General features: G+C 39.5%; 1 protein-coding gene across 2 annotated transcripts in view; it reads right to left on the minus strand.

Annotated features, from left to right (window-relative positions):
* Positions 1–14,541, minus strand: part of cop1 (COP1 E3 ubiquitin ligase) — a 141,610-nt gene that overhangs the window by 98,361 nt on the left and 28,708 nt on the right. For both annotated transcript variants that reach the window (XM_069937536.1, XM_069937535.1), the window contains exons 3-4: positions 8,067–8,164; positions 7,801–7,865 (exon numbers count right to left, since the gene is read on the minus strand). In XM_069937536.1, coding sequence (XP_069793637.1) covers positions 7,801–7,865; positions 8,067–8,164 — 163 coding nt within the window. The remainder of the gene's footprint in view (positions 1–7,800; positions 7,866–8,066; positions 8,165–14,541) is intronic.

Consider the following 14,541-nt stretch of genomic DNA (forward strand, 5'->3'; position numbering starts at 1 on the left):
ATCAACATCTTGAGGTAATCCAAAAAGAGCCAATAAAAGGCAAGGTTCCAATCTCAATTTAAGAATTACCGATAGTGTTTAGAAAATATCTTTCCAAAATTCTTCTAAGCAGGACAGGTCCAGAACATATAAACTAAAGAAGCATTACCTATTTTACAATTGTCATATAGAGAATTTATGTCTGAAGAGAAACAAGACAACTTAACTTTAGACATATGTGTGCTATGTACCACTTTAAATTGCAGTAAGCAATGCTATGCACAAAAGGAAGTAGTGTTAATCAAATTAAAAATGGAGCCCCAAATCTCATCAGACAATGAAAGATTCAAATCCTGCTCCCAGGCATTCTTGATTTTAACTTTGGGGGTGGGGGGGCGCTAGTGTTACAGGATACTTTAGAATAGTTATGGGTAAAATATGTCTTTAAAAGCGATAAGATTCTGGAGGTTTAGTTTAGGTTACACTTCACAAATAGAGTAACAGTTTACAAAAGACATCTCATTTAAAATCCAAGAGCTTTGCTGAAGTGAGACACTGTGTCACCAGAAACTTTGCAGAGACAATGGAACTACTTTGGAAAGGACTTCAAAAGGAGGTGTAAATGGAACATCATGTTGATCATGTCCAGCCTCAGATACAGATAAGATCCTTTGAAAATTGGATTTGAAGCCTTTGGAGAGGTCATTTGGTTTTTACAAACAGAGAGAGGTGATTTTCTCTTTAGAGAGAGAGATATATATATATACATCTATATATATATATATATATATATATATCAGTTCTACAGCAGTAGTTGAGGCTGCAAAATGGCAAGCTGGCAGGCTTGTTGAAAAACCCCATTTTTAAGATGGGTTGTGTGTTCTGAGTTCAGCCTGTTCAAAACTCTTGTAGTCTTTACAAGAGGAAATGGTTGGCTAGAGTGTTTCTCCTGAAATAAGGGAAACAAGAGGAATTCTGTGGTGACCTGGAAGAAGAGGTTATCATTTGGAAAACCCGTGATGGGGCAAGTTTCTTCGGCAAGACACTGAAGTGACTGATTGGAGGAAATCAGTTTGTGTGTGTCCAATGAGCAACAAATTTCTCTCTGAAACCAAAAAGAACTTTCCTGAGTGATAACCACTTAACTTTAAGCACCAGAGCCTGGCAGAAATTGTAAATGTTGAATTCTGTGCACAGTGTGAGAATTGCCTGATACCGGTGAACTTGGAGAAGTGAAAAGTGAATGATTGGACAGTGAAACAGAGAACTTTTCTGAACACATACACATTACATACACATGCGCTTAGAATTAGAAGGGGTTAACTTAATAGTAATAAGTTAAAGATTGATCTTGCTATTGTGTTTAAAGAAAATTAAAAGATACTTTTTTTAAGTAACCATTGTCTTGGTGAATTTCTAATGCTGCTGGGTTTTGGAGTCTTCCGGGCTTGTAAAACTAGTCTAAGTTCAGCCAAATTATCATACACAAGAATTATTAAGCCTTTATGAGAAGATTGTAGATCAAAAAAGGTGTCAAGATCAGTAGCCTCAAGGATTCTAAGAAAATCATGGATCTGGGATTGAACAAAGTGTAAATATCTCAAAAAAAAATCAGTTTTGGATAACTTAAATTTTACCACCAATTGTTCGAAAGATGCAAAGTTATTGCCAATGAAAAGGTCTTTAAAACATTTAATACCCAATCTGTACCCAGTCATTGAAGTTGGTGTTTTGTAAAGCAGGTAGAAAAAGGTGATTGGATATAATAGGCAACAGAAAAACTTTGAAATCCAAAAAACTTCTAAATTGTGCCCATATTCTCAAACTATATTTAATTATCAGGTTATCAGTTAGTTTATATAAAGTAGACCTGAAATTGCCAATAAGGAAGTTTTTTTTTAAACAAAATTAAGTTCAATTTCTACCCTGTGGGGCAATCAACACTAATATCAATTAGTAGCAAAAGGATCAAGTTAAGTATATTAACCACCCAATATTAAAATCTAAAATTAGGAAATGCCAAACCTCCATTCCATTTAGCTTTATGAAGATGAACTTTTATTTAAATGGGTGTGTGTTTTCCTTGGCCCCTCAAAGGGGGGAGGCCCCAGCGAGGAATGAACTCAAGACTCCTGGCTTACAAGACCAGTGCTTTACCCACTGAGCTATTGGATAATAGTGATCATAAGTGCCATTATTTTCAAGATAATTATGGAAAAGGATAGTCTAGTCCTCAGGTTTACATTATAAATTGGAGAAAGGCCGATTTTGATGGAATCAAAAACGATCTGGCAAGTGTGGATTAGGACAGGTCGTTTTCTGCCAAAGATGTGTTGGTAAGGCGGAGGTCTTCAAAGAATAGAATTTGTATGCTCCCATCAGAATTAAAGGCAAGACAAACAAGTTCAAGGAACCTTGGTTTTCAATACATGAGGCCCTGCTTAAGAAGCAGTGGCACGATTAGCATAGCAGTATGACGCAATTACAATGCCAGTGGCCCAGGTTCGAATCTGGTGCTGACTGTAAGGAGTTTGTATGTTCTCCCCAGGATCTGCTTTGATTTTCCCCGGATGCTCCAGTTTTCCCTCACCCTCACCCTCCAAAAAGGTAAATTGGGTGTAACTGGGTGTCACAGATCTTAATGGCTAGAATCACATTCTACCATGTTGAAAATAAAATGAGGAGGAGGTGCATAGCAGGTACAGAGAGCAAGGAACTCAAGAAAATAAAACAATGAAGAAAGAAATCATAAGGGTTTTAAAAAAGGCATGAGGTTGCTCTGGCAGGTAAGGTGAAGGAAAATCCCAAGGATTTATACAAATATATTTAGAGCAATTGGAAAACAAGGGACAAAATCCGCACAATGCCTTTACAGTGCCAACGATTGGGACAGAGGTTTGAATCTTATGCTGTCCTTAAGGAGTTTGTACGTTCTCACAAATGTACCGGGGCTATAGGTTAATTGGGTGTAAAACTGGGCGGCATGGACACATAGGGCAAAATGGCCAGTTACAGAATTTTATGTCTAAATTTTAAAATTTAAAATTTAAAATTCGATATTCTTGAAGATCGGAGTGGTCATCTATGAATGGAGTCATAAGAAATGAGGGAGATCTTCACTTAGTCTGAAGGCAGAACAAGTCTATGGACTTAAGTTGGAAAAACTGAGGTCATTATACAAATTATAGAGGAAGAGGTGCTTATCAACTTGAGGCAAATAAAAGTGGATAAATGCCCAAGCCATACAAAATATTCCCTCGGACCCATGTAGAAACTCATGTAGAAACTGCAAGGACCCTTGCAAAGGTATTTGAAACATCTTTAGCCATGGGTGAGGTGCTGGGATATTGGTCCATTGTTTACGAAAGGCTCTAAGAATAATTTGGGTAATTATAGGCCGGTCACCCTGACATCAATCATGGATAGTACTCTCAGCGTCCATAGGAGGTAAAGATGTATAACCAACATTTCGAGCCTGAGCCCTTCTTCAAGGTATAGGTAAAAAAACACAGGCGTATAAGAATAACAGAGGGAGGAGCACAGACCAACAGACAAAAGGTGTCACTGGACATGATAAGAGGACAGGAGAGAGGAAAGGTGAGAATTGATTGGGAGAGTGAAACTGAGATAAAAATGAGACATGGGGAAAGATGGGGTAGGAGAAGTTGGTATTAATACCGACTGGTTGGAGGGTGCTCTGACAGAATGTAAGACGTCATTCCTCCAATTTGATAATGTCTCAGTCTGGCAGTGCACGAGACCAGAGACACACATCTGCAAGGATACGAGGCGAGGAATTGAAATTGGGTAGCCACTGAGAGATCCTTGCTATTGCAGCGGACAGAGCTGAGGTGCTCAACAGAAAGATGTCCCAGTTAGCGTCCAGTCTTGTCGATGAACAGGAGACCACAATGGGAGCACTGGGATGGTGTAGATGACCCCTACAGATTCACAATTGCTGCTTCACATAAAACGACTGATTGCAGCCCCGAATGGTGGTGAGGGAGCAAGTGTAGGTGCAAGTGGAACACTCCTGAGGTCACAGGCGTAGGTGTCAAGGGGACAATTAGTGAAGTGAGGAGTGCACATGGGACTCACGAAGGGAACAGTCCCTGCAGAAGGTGGAGGGAGAGGAGCAGGGAAAATACGTATGATCATGTGGGTAAGCAGATGGAAGGTATTCTAATAGACTGGACATACAGTGCAATAACTTGGATAGAGAGGGACTAATTAGGGATAGTCAACAAGGCTTTATTCATGACTAACCAATATTATAATTTATCGAGGCTACCAGGAAAATTGATGAAAGAAAAGTAGTGGAAGTTGTTAACATGAATTATAATTAGACCTTTGACATGGTCATGCATGGGAGGTTTGTCAAGGTTCAGATACTTGGAATCCAGGGTGAAATAATAAATTGGATTAGTCATTGACTTTGCAGAAGTCAGATAATGGTGATAGATATGACTGGAGGCCTGTGTCTAATGGTGTGCCTCTTGTGATCGGTGTAGTATCCATTGTTGTTTGTCATCTATGTCAACAATCTGGACGACAATGTGGTAAATTGGATCAACAAATTTAAAGATGACTAAGATTGGAGGTGGTGGAGAGAAAGAGGAAGGCTCTCAAAACTGGCTGTGGGATCTGGACCAGCTGGAAAAATGAGGATTATAAAATGGCAGATGGAATTTAATGATGACAAGTCTGAGGTATTGAACTCTGGAAGGATGAACCAGGGTAGGATTTGCATGGTCTGCAGTAGGGCACTACAGAATACAGGAGATCAGAGTATTTGGCACGTTGGCCTTCATAAATTACAGTATTGAATACAGGAGCTAGGCGGTTAAGTGGAAGTTGTACAAGACATTGGTGATGGCAAATTTGGAGTATTGTTGCTGTTTCGACACCCACATACAGAAAAGATATCAATAAGATCAAAAGAATGCAGAGAAAATGTACAAGTACATTGTTGAGACTTGAGGAGCTGAGTTATAGGGAAAGGTTGAATTGGTTAGGACTTTATTCTTTAGAGAATGGGGGATATTTAAAGAGGAATACAAAATTTTGAAGGGTTTAATGCAAACAGGCTTTTTCCACTGAGGTTGGGAGAGATAAGAACTCAAGGATATGGGTTAAGGGTGAAAGATGAAGCATTTCAGAGGAACATTAGGAGGAACTTTATCATTTCACTAAGATGGTTGTAATTGTGTGGAACGAGCTGCCAGCAGAGGTCTTGAATGCAGGCTTTAATTTGACTTTTAAAAGAATAGAAAGGCACATGGATGGGAGCAGCATGAAAAGCTATGGCCCAGGAACAGCTCAATGGGACTAGGTGGAATAATAGTGGCAGTGGTGCAGGGTTTGATGGTTCTAAATGAACATCTTTATATTCTGAGACTGTGCTCTCTGGTCCTAGACTCTCCCACCACTGGAAACATCTTCTACATGTCCACTCTATCTAGGCCTTTCAATATTCAGGTTTCAAAAAAATTTATTCTTCTCAACTCTCTAAGAACAGGCCCAGAGCAATCAAACACTCTTTATATGTTAACCATTTGATCCCAGGATCATTCTCATAAACCTCCTCTGGACCCTCCCCACCTCCAGCACATCTTTCAATATGGGGCCCAAAACTGCTCAAAATATATTAAATTTGATCAGAACAATGTCTTATAAAGCCTCAACATTATATCCTTGCCTTTATATTCTAGTTCTCTTGAAATAAATGTTCATATTGCATTTGCTTCCTTACTATCGACTCAAGCTGCAATTTAATCTTTTGGGAATCTGCTTGAGGATTCCCAAGTCCCTTTGGACTTCTGCTTTCTGCATTCTCTTCCCACTTAGAAAAGAAAATATGCCTTTATTCTGTCTACTAAAGTACACGACCATACACTTCCCAAAGCTGTATTCCATCTACCACTTCTTTGCACTTTTCCCCCAACCTAGTCCCTGTGCAGACTCATTTTCTCAACACAATCCATCCCTCCAACTTTTTGTGTTGTCTCCAAACTTCCATCATCTAAATCATTTATGCACAGCTTGAAAAGTAGCAGACTCAACACCGACATTGTGGTTCACTACTAGTCTCCAGCAGGGAGGCAGAAAAGGCCAGTCAATCAATCTTCTACATCATTATCCATGCTAGTACCTTTTCCCATAATATCATGGGCTACCATCTTGATCAGCAGCCTTATGTGCAGCACCTTATTAAAGACCCTCTGAAAATTCAAATAAACAATGTCCACTGACTCCCCTTTGTTCATCCTGCTTGTTACTTCCTCCAAGAATTCCAACAGATTTGGCAGGCAAGATGTCACCTGAAAGAAACCATTTTGACTTTGGCCTATTTTATCACATGCTTTAAAGTACCCTGAAGACTCAAGAATCTTACCAAACCCTGAAGTCAGACGAATCACCTGATAATTTTGTCTTTTGTTTCTCTCCCTTCTTAAAGAGTGGAGTGACATTTGCAATTTTCTCTTTTACTGGAACCATTCTTGACTCGAGCAATTCTTGAAAGATCATTGTTATTGATTTCATAATTTCTTCAGCTTCCCTTTCTAACCCCAAGAGTGTAGTCCATCTGGTCAAGGTGACTTTCAGACCAGCTTCCCAATCACCTTCTGCTTAATTACAGCAACTACACAAACTCTTGCCATTGCTACTATACTGTCAGCCCTGCTTGAATCCCCATCCAATCACCTATTGTCAGCTCCTCTCTCGTGCCTCTGTGATCACCTCTATTCAAATGAAATATTGCCAGCTTCGATTTTAGTTTCTCCCTCTCAAAGTGCAATATATAAATGTGCTGGAGAAATTCAGCAGGTCACACAATATCCATTGGAAGGGTAACGAACATTTCATGTCTGAGTCTTTCATCAAGATATGAGCAATAAAAGCAGCTGCATAAAAAGGTGAGGGAGGGGAGGACGGTGGAAGGAAGGGGACGTACACAGGCTAACAGGTAAAAGGTAATAGGTGGGAGGGTGGAAAAAAACTGAGAAGCGATAGGGAGAGGGAAGGGGGTGTGAGCTTCAGGAAGGGAGACAGTGACAGACATGGAAGATAGATTTAACAGAAAATGGAGAAGTTATGTTAATGCTATTTGGTTTTAAAGTGCCTAGAAAGAATATGGGGGTCTTGTTCCTCCAATATAAGGGTGTCCTCAGTTTGGCAGTGCATTAGATTATAGATAGGCACGTCAGTGTGGGTATGGTGCGTGGAATTAAAATGCTTGACCACCACAAGGTCCTTGCTATTGAAGCTGACAAAAGTGCTCAGCAAAACTATCTCCCAGACCAAGTCCAGTCTCCGATGTAGAAGAGGTCACAATGGGAGTATTGGATGCAGTACCCTGTAGATTCACAAGTGAAGTGCTGCTTCACTTGGAAGAACTTTTTGGGGCCCCAAATGGTGATGAGGGAGGTGATGTGGGTGCAAATGTAGCATTTCTTGCAGAGGTACCAAGGGGTCAATTAGTGGGAATTAGCTTGAATTCTATCATATTGTGATCACTGCCTGCTGAGAGTTCCTTTACTTGCCATGGTCATCTAGAAATGCCTCCACCTGAGTCTATCCATCACTTTCCTAGCTCAGACCCCTGATAAACAGCAATCCCCCTGGCAATATCAGTGAGAAAACCACTTCTCAACTTTGATTTCACTTTTTGAACACATCTTTCAATCAACCTATCTACACCCTGCAACGTGAAATGCTAATGTGACATTTTAGTAATCATTAAACAAGGTTCCACTAGTCAGTTTGCTGCACACACACCATTCCTCGGGTACTTGTTTTGTAATATCCATCAGTACTTACTGGGTGTTCCAGTTTCAATCGTTTCTCTTCAAACCTTTGCTTTTGTTTCAGGATGAGTTCATTAACTATAAATGGAGGGAAATAATTACCCAAACAGTAATTAAATGTTATTAACAAAGAAAATTAATTGTTTTATCTTGGCCTAACAATTAGCTTGCTGGACAATGGAAATGGTGCAGACAAGCTTAATGTTTAATTGTTTTCTACAACATTGCACAGCTTTATAGATACAATTGACCACTTTGGTTTTATAACCAGAGACTTACCTAAAAAGTTAGGGTACAGCTGATCAACATTATCAATCACATAGTTACATTTCGGGCACCGATTACTGACCTCAAGGCTCTGTCGAATACATTTATAGCTGTAGAAAAACCAAACAGCACGTCAGAATATTCATCCTTGATCTATGTGAACATATTGTCCAAGCATTTATTATTAAACTCTTGCTCAAGTTCTCATATTTCTTCAATGATTCAACACATTCAGTCTCTGACTATTCCTCCAATCAAGAAATCGAGAAAAAGTACAGGATCTAATCTTAAGGAATATTGCTGGCTAAGTGATTAAAATGTTAGAAAGCACATTTTGGGGGTCATGACCAGAACTTTAGTTTTCAGGGCTGTTAAGGACAGGGACAAGGATGGTCTGGAAATTGAAAGTCATGAACAAAGGGTAGGACCATTTCAACAGTACAACGCAAAGCCTGGCATGTGTAAACTAGGAGGAGGTGTTCGCAGGTCAGTCTATATCAAGCAAGTGGCATCATTCAAAAGTAACAAAAGTTCATGGAAAAATATATTTTAGAAATTGTAAAAGGAAGTCAAACAAACCCCAGATGTCAATTGATTTTAGGGTCAGAACAAAAGGGAAAATTTGAGTCATATGGTTAGTGCAGGGAACTGAAAACAGGGAAGGATGCGCAGGGGTATAAAAACACAGGGCACTTAAAATGCAAAACATGACTCCAAAGAGGAGGAAATATCACTAGCAGACAAGATTAAGGAAAATTTTGAAGTTTTTAATGATTATTCGAAGGGCAAGAGAGAATTACAAAAAGAGTAGAACCCATTGGGGATTAAAATTTGTGCATGGAGGCAGAAAACACTGGTCAGGCCTTAAATGAACACTTCTCATCTGTAATCACTCAGAAAGACATTGTACATGGAGAATTCATGGAGGTGGTTAAATTCTAGAACATATAATCATTAAAAAAGGAATTGGATAAAAGTAGACAAATCCCCAGAGTCTAATTAAATCTTTTCCAGGCTGGTAAAAGGAGGCAAGAAAGGAACAAAAAAGGGTCTGAAAAAAAAAATTAAATCTTTGCTGGTCACGGGGATCAGATGGTTTGGAGGACAACAAATATGGTATTCTCATTCAAAAATAACAGCAGGGACAAACCTGTTAATTACACCTTGTCTAATGTCAACAGTAGGGTAATTTTTAAAAAATTGCTGAGGCATTGGACTAATAAACTTTGAAAGGCAGGGATTAATCAGATCTTTTTTTTAAAGAGGGAGCTCCAATTGGACCAAATTAATTTTTTTCCAGAGGTGTATTTATGAGGACAGAGCAGTTTATGTAGTCTACAAACTGGAGACTTGGTACTAAGAGGAAGAGTTGACAATTTTTTCCAAGATAAGAAGCACGTGACCACAGCTGAGACCCTTACTGCAGGTCAAGCAGCTTCTATGAAGAGAAATGAACAAAGTTTCAGATTGGAACCCTTTGTCAAGGGGCCCCTAAGAGAAGTACACAGCATGAAGAGATGAATAAGCAAGAGAGTTACAGGAAACCTTTCCCTTACTAGAGCCCATAGATTTGGGTTAGGGCCAAGAGGTTTAAAAGGAATCTCATGAAGAGATTTTTCACCAGATTGGTTTGAATCCAGTTGTGCTAGAGATCAGTACTCTCAGAATATTTAAGCAGCATTCAGGTGATTTGACATATTAGTAATCAAGAAAATCTACAGCTGTTGGGGTCTGGGGCAGTACACAAAAATGCTGGATAAATTCAGCAGGTCACAGAATGCATAGGCAGTAAAAAAAAAAAGCAGTCAATATTTTAGGCCAGAGTCCTTCTTCAAGAGTGATAAAAATCAGGAAGACTGCTGAAAAAAAAAGGAAAGAAGGGAAGGAACACAGGCTAACAGCTAAGAGGTAATGGGAGGATACAAGAGGGAGGGCAGAAAAAAAGCTGGGAAGTGATGGGGAGCACCTCTAAAAACATACGGATTATGTAGGTTAATTGGTATATTTGGGCAGCATGGGCAAGTGGGCCAGAGGGCCTGTAACAATGTTGTATCTCAATTTTTTTTAATAGGCAGAGGACAAAGAAAGAACACTTTCTGATAGGAAAAGGAGGGGAAGGGGTGGGAATCTAGAGAAAAGGAGAGAGGGATGAAGGAAAAGAGAGAGACTGGGCAAGCATTTGAATTGCCAAGGTATAGCAGGGCACAGACCAGGTTCTGTGAATGGGATTGGGAAGGTTGGCATGGACAAAGAGGGGCAAAGGTCTTATTTCCATGCTGTGTGACAATATCAGTTGTAAAGTTACAAATTATTTTCCATTCAAATCTAAATCAATCATTAAATTGTTAATGTGATTCAAATACTAAAAATAAACAAACAATGGTCTCAGCATTAATCCCTGTTGCACATCCTTACCACCTATGTACTGTGCGTTATCTCCAGTGCATTATTCAATGCAGAAGTTTTGGTGCTTTAAACTCTTCTCTTTCACTACACAATTGTCAGTCGAGTCTTAATTTCTTATTTACAGGTTTAAAATGTAGCCAAACTTCATGTTTCTCAAATTACAGTTGCCCCCAAGGTGCAACACTGTTTAGAATACAGGACAAAGCAACCAATTGACTGAAACCACATCCACAAATGAAAACATTCATATTCTCCACTGCTGATGCATGTTGACTGTAATATATAATATAATGTATAATATCTAAAAGTGGTGTGACAGTTCTACCTCAGCACCAGAGACCCAAGTTTGATCCTGATCTCAGGTGCCATATGTAAGGAATTTCCATGGTTTTTCCCATAATCAGAAGTTTCCCCAAATGCTATTATTTCATCCCACATGCCAAAGCCATGCTACTGAGCTAGTGCAGTTGATTTCTCCATGTGCAAATGTGTGCAACAGAACTGAGGAAACCACAGGGCATAGGAGAGAGAATGTGTTATTGGGAAATAATTGTTGGAAGAACAGGATTAATACCAGCAGATTTCAATGTGCTGAATGGTTGCCTTTTATGTTGTGAAAAATACAATAATCCAGAACTCTTACCCTTCAGAATTTCACCAGGAATAGGTCACAATGATTATTAGCCTTGCCAGCAACACCCATAATCATGAAAAAATTCTGACAAATGCCAGAAAACCATACGCCTTCTAAATCATCCTGTCAACTTGCACGGTAACCTTGAGGATTTATGGACTATGACTCCAAATCCCCCTGTTCCTCCCCACTAAGAATCCTGCCATTAACCATGTACTTTTCCATCAAGTTCGACCTTCTAAAGTGCATCATTTCACACTTACCCAGATTAAACTCCATCTGTCCATCTCAGTATCCTGTCTACATTCTGTTGCAATCAAGGACAACCTTCTACACTATCCACAACATCTCCAAGCTTTGTCCTATCTGCTCCGCCATTTCTTCCAAGTCATTCATATATAAAAAGAACAGAAATCTCAGAACAGATCTCTGTGGAATGCCACTAGTCATTGACTTCCAAGCAGAACATGAGTAATTTACCTCCAGACAGAATATATTCCATCTACCACCACCCTCTGACCTCTGCAATCAATTCCAAATCCAAGCAGCCAAAGTTCCATGGATCCTGCGCCTCTTGACTTTCTCAACTAGACCTCCACGGAGAACCTTGTCAAACACCTTACATATCCACTATCCTACCTTCATCCATTTGTTTTGTTACCTCCTTGAAAAACTCAATTAGGCTCGAGTCACAACCTTCCCTTCACAAAGCCATACTGACTTATCTTTGAGATCTTCTCTAGATACTCATAAATCCTTTTAAACCTTCCCCACTTCACTTCTCATGAATGTCCTCTTGAACATTCTTATGGAAATGAGAAAACATTCTGATAGTCTACTTTATCAATGCCTCTTAATTTCATAAATTTCTATCAGGTCTCCGCGCAGCCTCCAACAGTCCATAGAAAACAACCAGTTTTCCCAACCATTTTTTTTCAAGCTCATACCCTCTAATCTAGGCAATGCCCTGATAAATCTCATGTCGCTTTTCCAAAGACTGCTAATCCTCCTTATAATGGGACAACCAGATATACATACCTCACTCCAAGTGCGGCCTGACCGAAGTTTTATAGGATGATTCTTTACTCTTGTACTCAATACCACATGCCCTCTTATCTACCCTATTTGGTTGCATGGTCACTCTCTGGAAGCTATGGACCTGGACATCCAGGTCCCTCTCCTCAACAATGAATTTAAGTGCCCTGTTAATTGTATGCATTCCCTTACATTTGATCTCCCAAAGTGTAAAACTTCGCCCTTGTCTGGATTAAATTCCATCTGCTATTTCACTGCCCATATCTGTAACTCATCTATATACTGTTGTATTCTTTGATACCTTCTACAATGCCCACAACTCCAATGTCATCCTTAAAATCAAAGTGAAGCCTTGCGCTCAAAGACAAATGAATGAAGAGTAAATGAGGGAAAAGGCCAAGTGGCCTTCCCATGTTCCAAATTACTTCAAACTGAAGAGGCAAAGGGGCTTCTTACGCATTAGGAAAAGGGCTCTGTGACATCAAATTACAGAGAACATAATATGGGAAACAACTCATGAGTACGCTAGAATTAAAATAAAGCACCATTGATAGTTGTAATTGAAGAGCTGAAGTAGTGTCATAGTCAAGCAACATAATAGACGTGATAATTAATCAGATTATAATATATCAACTGCTGGGGAGAGGACATGGGATTCATAATTTAACACTTTAGTCTTCCCATTGCTTACTGAGGAAATTTCTAGTTACCCATACTGAGCACGAGGAAAGCAGCATGACAATTTATGGACATAGTGATCAGGACAAGGAAGGCAGCAGTAAGTATTGGCTGGACCAGTGCAGCAAAGAAAATTACTCTTTAGTACCTTAAGTACATTTTCCAGGGACATTCATGCACCACTCCCTCCTATGTTTGAATAAAGAGATAACAACAGCACTGAAATTCTTTGTTAATTATTTTCTGTCTACAAATTAATGGATAAGACCAGAGCCTGGCAAGAGCAAAAGCTCTCCCAGTGATAGTGAAGAGGCAATGGTATGCAGTCAACTGTGTAGAAAGCCACAGGCAGGTTGAGAAGAATAAAGTTAGACCTTTTCTCGTGTGACAGAGTATATAGATATGTTTTTTGGATATAAATTGGGAAAGGTTTGTTTGAGTAGGTCACATACAAACACTTTAAAACAGATCTTATTTGAAATATTGGACCTGGGGGGCGTGGCAAGATGGCGTAGAGTCTAGACGTGTAATCTCGACCTCTCTGGCCAGACTTTTAGGAACCCATTTTTAACTCTTTGTTTTCAGGTTTAAATTTTTTTAAACTTAGTTTAAAGTATCAAGGAATTGTTATGGCTATTAATGGTAAAAAGATTAAATCTCAAGTGCAGAAGAAACTACATTTTCGGAGTGTTGAAGATTTAGGGCTAAGACAGCCTGCTGCAGTTTCAATTTGCTTTCTTTCAAGCCTAAACAACAGAGATTGCCTGTGGGAGCTGATAAAATGACTACTACTCAACAGGAGAAGGACATCGCTGGAATTGCCCATTCTCAGAAGGAAGGTGCATGTGCCCCCGATGTGGATCCTGATTCTGGCAGCCTGCCGACTTTAACGGAGGGGGCAGGCAAGAAGAAGACTCCATTGCTGGAAAAAATTGCCTGTTGTTGAGAGGCAGCAGGAGCTTCAGTTACCTGGTTCTGCCACTACGCAAGAGAAAGCAGGGCTGGGCCTTTCTGAATTACAATGTAAACAGCTAAGCCTTATCATTCAGTCTATGCTGAATGAAATGTTTCAGAGGCTCAGTTTGGAACTGGATACAGTTAAAATATGTGTGGAAACATCTTGTGAGGATTTTAAACAATTTCAGGCTGCTTTTTTGAAATGTCAACAACAAGTGGCTTCTAATACAGAAAAAGTGCTGGAGGTGGAAAAATTTGTTAAAGAATTGCGAGAATGTGAGAAGGAGTTAGAGAGGAAAGTAGACTATTTGGAGAATCAAAGTAGAAGGAATAATGTGAAGATTATTGGTTTGCCAGAAGGTATGGAAGGTATGGAAGAACAAGACCCTTTTCGTTTTTTTACTGAATGGATTCCACAAGGAATTTTTCTCTGGAGGCTTGGTATTGGAAAGAGCTCATAGAGCCTTAAGAAGAAGATCTCTGCCTGGTCAGTCACCGAGACCCGTGATAATTCGATGCTTGAATTATTTCGATAGAGAAACAATACTTCGTTTAGCAGTGCAAAATGCGAGACAACGACAAGCTCCATTAATGATTCAAAATAGTAGAGTTTTTATCTACCCCAATTTGAGTCAAGAGGTTATTCAGCGTTGGTGCCGATTTAATTCAGTTAAAGAAGTTTTGTGGCGTAAAGGCCATAAATCTACATTTCACTATCCGGCAGCGTTGAAGGTGTTCTGTGGAGACTTTCAATCTCGGTTTTTTGAGAATGAGCAT

This window comes from Narcine bancroftii, chromosome 5, assembly GCF_036971445.1.
Source record: "Narcine bancroftii isolate sNarBan1 chromosome 5, sNarBan1.hap1, whole genome shotgun sequence".
NCBI lineage: Eukaryota > Metazoa > Chordata > Chondrichthyes > Torpediniformes > Narcinidae > Narcine > Narcine bancroftii.